Source organism: Mercenaria mercenaria, chromosome 6 (assembly GCF_021730395.1).
Source record: "Mercenaria mercenaria strain notata chromosome 6, MADL_Memer_1, whole genome shotgun sequence".
Lineage (NCBI taxonomy): Eukaryota > Metazoa > Mollusca > Bivalvia > Venerida > Veneridae > Mercenaria > Mercenaria mercenaria.
The window spans coordinates 73,448,029-73,458,220 of NC_069366.1; the positions used below are offsets into that span (position 1 = coordinate 73,448,029).

General features: G+C 37.1%; 1 protein-coding gene across 1 annotated transcript; it reads left to right on the forward strand.

Moving 5' to 3' along the window:
• Nucleotides 1–1,685: 1,685 nt before the first annotated feature.
• On the forward strand, nucleotides 1,686–9,886 carry LOC128557839 (uncharacterized). Its single transcript, XM_053546326.1, has 4 exons — nucleotides 1,686–2,208; nucleotides 8,003–8,114; nucleotides 8,470–8,571; nucleotides 9,769–9,886. The coding sequence occupies exons 1-4, from the start codon at nucleotides 2,108–2,110 to the stop codon at nucleotides 9,838–9,840; spliced, it is 387 nt and encodes a 128-aa protein (XP_053402301.1). The 5' UTR covers nucleotides 1,686–2,107; the 3' UTR covers nucleotides 9,841–9,886.
• The last annotated feature ends 306 nt before the right edge of the window (nucleotides 9,887–10,192 follow it).

The following is a 10,192-nucleotide window of genomic DNA, read 5'->3' on the forward strand; positions in this document are numbered from 1 at the left end:
AAAGTTGATAGGGAGGTTGAAGACCCCTATTGATCTTGAGATCAGTTATGGTCAAGGTCACAGTGACCTGGAACAGTTAAACAAAATCCCCCCCCCCCCTCCAAAAAAAAAAATCTGACCTTCCTACCCTAATTGTTTTAGCATGTTACCAGAAACAAAGAATTTTTTTAGGCCTAACTGATATGTTTTCCCAGAAAAAACATGCAACAATAACTTAAAGGGAAAGATAATGTCGTTTTGATGTTAATTCCATCTGCTGTGATTTCTGTAATCATTTAAAGAAGTGAAAGAATTTTCAAAATCGACTTAAAAATGGGCAAGTTATGAGCATTTAAATATTTGATCAAAATGGCGGCCATTTTGTTTCCATGGCAACAAAAAAACAAAATGGCAGATTTATTAAATTTCTAGACACATATTTGAATTCAATTTACTTATTTCTGTAAAATAATAACTCTACTATTAGTTTTCAACTGTCCGTCCGTTCGTCACACCAATGTCCATCCATTCGTCACACCAATGTGAACTTTTTGCATGAAGGCACTTTACTCGCGAACCACTGCACCCAGAACCTTCAAACTTCACGTGCTGCTAGTACTTATTGAGTACACGACCACTACAGACTTTGGGGTCACCAGGTAAAAGGTCAAGGTCACAGGGGCCAATGTTAACTTATTGCATGAAGGCTCTTTACTTGCGAACCACTGCTCCCAGGACCTTCAAACTTCACTTATTGGTATTACTTATTGAGTACAGGACCCCTACTGACTTCGGCATCACCAGGTCAAAGGTCAAGGTCACACAGGTCAATGCTAACTTTTTGCATGAAGGCAATTTACTCGTGAACCATTGCACCCAGGACCATCAAACTTCACATGCTGGTAGTACTAAGTCTTATTGAGTACACGACCCCTACTGACTTGGGGTCACCAGGTAAAAGGTCAAGGTCACAGAAGCCAATGTTAACTTTTTGCATGAAGGCTCTTTACTCCCGAACCACTGCACCCAGGACCTTCAAACTTCACATGCTGATAGTACTTATTGAGTACACGACCCCTATTGACTTTGGGGTCACCAGGTCAAAGGTCAAGGTCACCAGGTCCAAGGTCAAGGCGCTGCGGGGGCATTTGTCACCATTAGTGACAGCTCTTGTTCCAGCTATAATGAAAGAAATTACCATGTTTTACATATTACACTCAAGAAACACATAAAATTAATCTATTTAAAGGGTTATTTGCTAAATAAAGAATTCAACAGTGTGTAAATGACCTTATAAACACACAAAATGTCTGCCTCGATCCATGATCAGTAATTACATTAAATTTCAAAGTGACATATCTTTTTCAATGTTGGTTCGATTTTAAAAATTATTTCAGCGTTTTGAAAGGCTTGAGAGAGTATGGCTTTCATATTGTCTTATTGTCAGGCTTTCCTTGTCCTTTAAAAGCTATTTTCAAAGAATAAAAATATTACTTACAATAATTTAAATTATATATGATAAATATATATTATATGCATAAAGCTAGGCTATTGTTAAGGTCTGTTTTATCTTTAATCTAGCATCAGTTAAATCAAAGAGCTATAAAAATAAACTTCTTTGGTTTAGAATGTAAATAACCATCCTTTCTTACTCAATTTTGAACTATCCTTCATGATAGTGTGTACTAAGGGCGGTAATTCAGTATCGATTAGCCTCGTTGTAATTTCTGCGGAAAGTCGGCCATTTTTGTGGTAATTTTCGCAACGATGTGATTGAAGAAGTCGAGAAAAACCGGTGTATTTCATGTTGAAGGGCCGAATACTTAGTCTAATCATTAGAACTGAATCATAATCCATGAAATAAATGTAATATTGAATAGTTGAACTCATAGAATTGGTACAGTCACATGGTCAAAGCGTCACTTTCAGCAGCCGGGGAAACAAAACATGAGAGATCTGAGCCACGAAAAACGTGTTCACTGTGGCTACACGAGGCTGTAACTTTTTCATTAGAACAGTTCTATCAAAGTCAAATAGTTTTCTATTTGACAAAACACACAAGAAGGCACATTGTGAGGTCATAAAGAGATTCAGTTACATTGTCAGAAAATTCTGCACACACCGTCCTATGAAAATGCCAGCTCCCAGCAGAGCACGAGTTTATGCGGATGTGAACAAAAACAGACCAAGAGAATATTGGGACTATGAGTCACATGTTGTAGAATGGGGGTAAGAAAGCAAAGTAAAAACCTTTTTTGATGTTGTAAACTGATAAAACACTGTTGTTGGACTTAATTCCTTTCCCTTTGTAAGTTAAGCAGGTGTCACATGGTGAGAAAAATGTGCAGCTATGCCAGGACATGAATACCGTTCCAGTGTGCTACCGACTGAGCTACCCGACCACCTAGTTCTATAAATAAACGTCGGACTTCAATATTTTGCGATTTTGACATTTCATATAGTCCGACGTTTTATCGAAAGTATGAATTTCCCGTTCGAGCTTTCCGCAAAAGTTCATGCGGAAGGTTTTACAAGTTCACGGTAGAAGTGACTTAAAAGCGATAGCTCTCAATACCAGCATTGGACAAAGAAACCTAATTTACACATCCATTGAACCACAGGAGCCCGAAATTCTATCCAAAAGCCATGAAAAGTCTGTATATGAAAAAAGACCCCACTTCTATATAATAAAAATCACCAGGAATGAAACGCATTCACACCCCACCCACCACGAGAAAACATAAAAAATTTCAAAGTAAGCAGTGCGAGTGTTCTCGAGTTTCGTAATTATCTAAAGGCAACTAAAATGTATGCGGGACTGTGCTTACTGGTCGCTTCACCGTATTAACTAACACGAAATCAACGATTTCAACAACATTTTGTTCATCGTTCAAACCATTGCGTGACGTCACACCTTCATGTATATTTCTGCACCGAAATTAATAATGCTTTTGTGTAAATGCCAGTATCCGGTCCGATCCGTACACAATTTGGAACAGAACAGAACAGTATCGTGTAAACAATGTCATTTGTCATTTACAACAAAATTAACATTTGATATCAGAAAACTCATTCCGTATCACCAAGCGTAGCTGAGCAGCCATGATATTCTTTTTTTTCTGTTATGCGCTGCTTCCGTCAATGGTTGAGTTACTTCCCCTCTTTTGTCAATGCTAGAGTTAGTTCCCATAATGGGTTTTTTCCAACATGATATGCCTAATTCTTTATTTATTTAATGGTTAAAGAAATTCAGAGATGTAATATTTATTGAAAGAAATATTTATAATAAAACATGACATATACAGATATTTTTTACCTGGTTCTTAAAATTATTTTGTATTCTCTCCGGCGCAGAAATATACATGAAGGTGTGACGTCATGCAATGGTTTGGACGATGAACGAAATGTTGTTGAAATCGTTGATTTCGTGTTAGTTAATACGGTTAAGCGACCAGTAAGCACAGTCCTGCATACATTTTAGTTGCCTTTAGATAATTACGAAACTCGAGAACACTCGCACTGCTTACTTTGAAATTTTCATGTTTTCTCGTGGTGGGTGGGGTGTGAATGCGTTTCATTCCTGGTGTTTTTTAGCTCACCTGTCACAAAGTGACAAGGTGAGCTTTTGTGATCGCGTGGCGTCCGTCGTCCGTCGTCCGTCCGTGCGTTAGTCCGTCCGTGCGTGCGTAAACTTTTGCTTGTGACCACTCTAGAGGTCACATTTTTCATGGGATCTTTATGAAAGTTGGTCAGAATGTTCATCTTGATGATATCTAGGTCAAGTTCGAAACTGGGTCATATGCGGTCAAAAACTAGGTCAGTAGGTCTAAAAATAGAAAAACCTTGTGACCTCTCTAGAGGCCATATTTTTCATGAGATCTTAATGAAAATTGGTCAGAGTGTTTACCTTGATGATATCTAGGTCAAGTTCGAAACTGGGTCACGTGGGGTCAAAAACTAGGTCAGTAGATCTAAAAATAGAAAAACCTTGTGACCTCTCTAGAGGCCTTATTTCTCAATGGATCTTCATGAAAATTGGTGAGAATGTTCACCTTGATGATATCTAGGTCAAGTTCGAAAATGGGTCACATGGGATCAAAAACTAGGTCAGTAGATCTAAAAATAGAAAAACCTTGTGACCTCTCTAGAGGCCATATTTCTCAATGGATCTTCATGAAAATTGGTCAGAATGTTCACCTTGATGATATCTAGGTTAAGTTTGAAACTGGGTCACGTGCATTCAAAAACTAGGTCAGTAGGTCTGAAAATAGAAAAACTTTGTGACCTCTCTAGAGGCAATATTTGTCATGGGATCTTTATGAAAATTGGTGAGAATGTTCACCTTGATGATATTTAGGTCTAGATCGAAACTGGGTCACGTGCGGTCAATAACTAGGTCAGTAGATCTAAAAATAGAAAAACCCTGTGACCTCTCTAGAGGCCATATTTTTCAAGAGATCTTCATGAAAATTGATCAGAATGTTCATCTTGATGATATCTAGGTCAGATTCGAAACTGGGTCAGGTGCGGTCAAAAACTAGGTCAGTAGGTCTAAAAATAGAAAAACCTTGTGACGTCTCTAGAGGCCATATTTCTCAATGGATCTTCATGAAAATTGGTCAGAATGTTCAGCTTGATGATATCTAGGTTAAGTTTGAAACTGGGTCACGTGCATTCAAAAACTAGGTCAGTAGATCTAAAAATAGAAAAACCTTGTGACCTCTCTAGAGGCCATATTTTTCATGAGATATTTCATGAAAATTGGTGAGAATGTTCATCTTGATGATATCTAGGTCAAGTTCAAAAGTAGGTCACTTGCCTTCAAAAACTAGGTCATTAGGTCAAATAATAGAAAAACCTTGTGACCTCCCTAGAGGTCATATTTTTCAATGGATCTTCATGAAAATTGGTCAGAATTTTCATCTTGATGATATCTAGGTCACATGTGCTCAAAAACTAGGTCACTATGTCAAATAATAGAAATAACGATGTCATACTCAGTTCAACACTGGGTCATGTGGGGATAGGTGAGCGATTCAGGACCATCATGGTCCTCTTGTTATTATATAGAAGGGGGGTCTTTTTTCATATACAGACATTTCATGGCTTTTGGATAGAATTTCAGGCTCCTGTGATTGAACATACCTGGTGTTACTGAAGATATTGAAGATCAGTCAGCACTTTGAAAATGAAATTTACATCCATTCACTTACGCAACACAACATGAATTTGTCAAATCTTCTTTAATTTTAAGAATAATTTTAGACGAAAAAATATTCTCTCGTTCGGATTTGAAAAAAAATGTGGCCCGTTACTAACGTATTGTCTATGTAGTATGCATATGTTTATAATCAATGGGTGTAATCAGCATTTATTGGTTGTAATTTAATTAAAAGTTACTTAAATTTATTGTAAAGTCATATCAAAGCAGCTAGATTAACAGGCTAGTCCACATGCATTAGGCGGTACCAATGCGTTAAATAATGGCCGCAGATTTTTTACAAGTGTCGTAGGCTAAACGTATTTGTTTTCGTCTAAGCATGTATAATTGATTCTATATATTTATTCAGTGTTATATTGTTCATGATATTTCAATAAATTACCTAGAAGATTCTGTGAAATGCGCCGGGGAAGTGATTGGTGGTGCAGTTTTAGTAACGGTGAACCAGAGTTTCACGTGTTTGAGACTTTTCCTACATTACACATCAATAAAATAAGGTCGTTATCTGTGCTATGCAAATGGCTGACATTCGATCATGACACAGGGACATGTTGAACGTCCAAATATTAAAAGGCGCCCTATGCAAGTTTAATGTTATTGAACTACCCGACCACCTACACACTTAATGCCCATTTAAGTGACCAAGCACAATGTCATGCAGTGTTCTGCCGAAGATAAAAAATGGTGGGGACAAATGTCCCCATGGTATGAAAAATATAAGGACATTTTCAAAATCTTTGGGACAACAAATTTTGACCATATGTCATTGAAATTTATAAATCAGTAACATTACTACAATTGAAAAGACTTCTTGTAGTCCAACCATTGACACCCTCAAATCAACTCTCGTGGAATTTGGAGTCACTTTTCTCTTAACATGAATTTTCTGCACCCTTTGCAGTTTGATTTTGTGACGCATTTTCAGTTTTGAAGACAATTAGTGCACAGTGGATTTTTATCCCCTGACGATGAAATCGGGAGGGGGGTATTGAAATGGCGTCCGTCCGTCATGTCCGTCCGTCCGTCCGTCCGTCCACAGCCATATCTCGGTAACTAGCAGGTAGAAATTCATGAAACTTAAAATAAACATGAACCAACATACTGCGATGATGCCCGTCAAGTTTTTTTTTGATTGGTCAATTTCCTTTAGAGTTATTGCCCTTGATTTAATGAAAAATGCCCAAAAATGTCCGTCCGCAGCCATTACTCAGTAACTATCTTGTAGAATTTCATAAAACTTGAAATAAACATGCACCAACACACTGTGATGATGCCCGTCAAGTTTTTTTTGATTGGTCAATTGGTCCTTAGATTTATTGCCCTTGATTTAAAGAAAAATCCACGTCGGCAGCAATTTCTCAGTAAAAAGCTGGTAGAATTTCATGAAACTTGAAATAAATATGAACCAACATACTTTGATGATGTCTGTCATTTTTTTTTTAATTGGTCAATTTGCCTTAGAGTTATTGCCCTTAATCGTTTAAAAATCTACAGATTTGTACATAACAAACATGACAAACCAACCAATTGGTAGAATTTCATTAAATGTCTCATTCTTTTCCATGAACATTTATTATAAACGTCGTGTGAAGTTGTGTACCCACACCTAGTCACCACCTTGCCTTGGTCACACCCCGTCTCCGTCCCCCACCACAAAAAAGCTCTAGATAATTGTTCATTCCCTTTTTTTTCAAACCTTCCATGAATATTTTTCAACATGCAAAGTTGTACCATTCCCCCACCTCACTCCTCCACCCAGTCATGCCCCCCCCCCAAGCATGCATCCCCCCCCCCCCCCCCCTTTTTAATTTTCCATCAATATTTATAATCAACATATGTTATGTACCCCCCCCCCCCCTGTCACCCCCGCTGCCCCCCTTTCCCCCCCCCCCCCCAACCAAAAAATAGCATTCATTTTCTGTTAAATTGATTTTGACTAATGGAAGTATTTGCCTCTTAGTAACATCCTTAACTTTTTGCCGGATATACTGTTTTGCCGTTCCTAACCACAAACCCTTTCGGCGGGGGATACCAATTCATCGAATTTGCTTGTTGTTTTTTTTATTTTGAGCAGCCAACACCGTTGGCAATGGACTCACTTTCAGACTTCAGGAAAGTTGAAAAAAATGGCAGGACATTTGGTCCAGCAATGCCTAAAAATCTGCCGGACCGAAAAAAATATGCCGGACCGAAGAAAATGTCAGTGTACCGCATGCATTGCTTTTCTCCATCATATACAAGCCAGGGGTGATTTTTTAGTACATTTCTCGTTAAATGTTTGGTCAGCTCTCTTATTTTCGTACATTTGTTTCCTTTCACTACGATTGTTAGGCTTTAATTTACATTTCTTTCCCGGTTCTGCCCCGGCATAATTATGTTAGTGACGCCATTTTGATATGTTGTCCGAGATGTTGCGGTTCTCGGGGTACAATAAATGCCGGTCAGTCGGACCGCATCCGGATTAAGAAACCCCGGACTGCATCAAAATTTTCCGGTCATGTCCATCGGACCGACGACTTTCCGGAAGTCTGACTTTCAATTTCACATGCCAAGATAGTGGGTGGAGAACAGTTGACAACATTGTGGTTTGTGTGGTCTAAGGGGCCATATGACCTTAATAGTGTCGGTGCGACATTAAACCCAACAAAAACAAAAGAAGTAACTGATTGTTAAGCATTAACAGCTGGTATGTAACTGTATCATATTTTCTAAATTTCTATATACTCTGGAGTAGCTTTTTTCTGTAGAAAAACTGGCATATAACAGACACAACAACTTGTATGTATTTATTGTCTGTTTCAGGCAACAAGATGACTACCAGATAGTGAGGAAGCTTGGAAGAGGAAAGTACAGTGAGGTGTTTGAGGCAATCAACGTTACAAATAATGAAAAATGTGTCATCAAAATTCTCAAAGTAAGTGCCATCTCATTGTTGTTACTAATTTTACTAAAGGTTTAGCAGTAATTTTAACAGATCTATGAAGTTTTCTAAAACTTACCCGATGTTCAGTACATACTTGATAACAGAGCAAACACAAAACAGATGTTTTGTCAACACATGTTGGCTTTGTTTTATAAATAAGTTTGTATGAGATGAATTATGTAAGCAAATTACTTTGGAAGAGTTTGAGTTTTCTAGAATTTAGTCGATTAGTATATAGGTGTAAATAGTCTGACAGCAGTTTCCATTTGATTAAGTATTGTCCAAATGATGGTATTCTTGTAATGGGTTCACTACCTCAACTGTAATAATTGAATGTATCTTCCAGCCTGTGAAGAAGAAGAAGATCAAAAGAGAGATTAAAATATTAGAGAATCTACGAGGTGGAACAAATGTTATAGCACTGCTAGCAATAGTCAAAGACCCTGTGGTGAGTCAGTAGATTTTGTAACCAATTTTTCCTTTTTGTTTACATATAATCTGTGGACACCTCAGTATCCTTGTGGTAGAGCGCCCGCTTATATGATGGAACACTTGTGTAAAAAGATGTTCAACCCCAACACACACACACAGAAGTTTATCAGACAGTTTTAAGCCAGGCTTTTATAATTTACAGTAAATACCCACGTATAAAGCGCAGTTTTTTTACACCCCCCACCCTCTGAATAGTGGGTGCGCATTATACACAGGTATAGAGGATTTTCCAACTTCAAAACAAGTTCTGTGTCCGATTTTCGCCATTTTGGTAAAGGGAAACTGCTCTCCGCACTCACTGTCACCACTAAAAATCTAAGATTGTCGTCCGTTAAGATAGAGTGGTTTATTTTTCTTTCAAACAAAATTAATTTCATATAAATTAAAAAATATTTTGATGAAAGATATATTTAAAAATCACAAAAATTATGATACTAGTTAGAGATTGAGTATTATCTTTAACCAAGATCAAACTGTGAACAACAAATTGACACTAGGTGATACGCTAATTGCTGGTAATTACTGGCCTTTTGATTGTAACAATAAGACTATCACACCTTTTGTTATCAGTTTGAATTGAGAAGCTCATGTCATTTTGAAAGATACCTTTCTGAAATATTGAAACAGTTGCATTCTATTTATTCAAAATATTTAATTAAAAAAGAACAAAAATATAACAATGTTTTACTGGTTTTATTTTTGAGAAAACAGAAATCGATAGTACCGCGAGACCAATGCTGCTGTCCGCTGCGGAGGTAAAATTTATTACCGGTGTCAATGTTAATTCTACTTCGCTTTCCAACCACTTCAAAATTGACCAAAAAACATTTTTTTCCAGGATTTTGGGCTAAAATCAGGGGTGCGCATTATACATGGGTATCTATGGTAATAAAAAATGAAAGCAACTTTATTGTTCAGATATGCCCGTCGCTTCAATTGAAGAAATGTCCAGTTACTAGGCTAGCTAATACCAGACTGAACATTTTACATTTTCCACTGTTCAGGGACAAGACAATGTTTAGTAGCTGCCATTATCATAAAATTTGATACAGCATTCTGTTCATACGAGGTTCACATTGTATGACTGAAGCGAGTTCTTGATTTTGATGCTTCGAAATTTTTCTTTTCTTTAATATTTTTTTTTGCATTTCAGTCAAGAACACCAGCTTTAGTGTTTGAACATATAAACAACACAGATTTTAAGGTATGTTTGTCTTCTTGTTAAGTTTAAGTAGAATTTAACCAGTCTTTCCCAGTTTCAATAGTTTGAAAAAAAGTGTATTGTAAGTTGTTGCAAGCTTTTCTGAATGTCTGCCAAATGATTTTGAACTTAATTTCTTACTATATATAGATTTTTCCACATTCATGTGGATATAACACTGTTTATTAAAGGTGTATGCTAGAATCCCCTATATATCAGATGGGCGAAAATTTTCCCAATAACAGAATTTCTTTAAACTTTGGATATTAAAGGACAATCATCTAAGAAACCAAAAAATGCAATAAAAATCATAGGTCACTGGTATCCAAAAATGACGTTTTCAAGGGCAGATAACTCTTTTTTTGATACTGGTGAC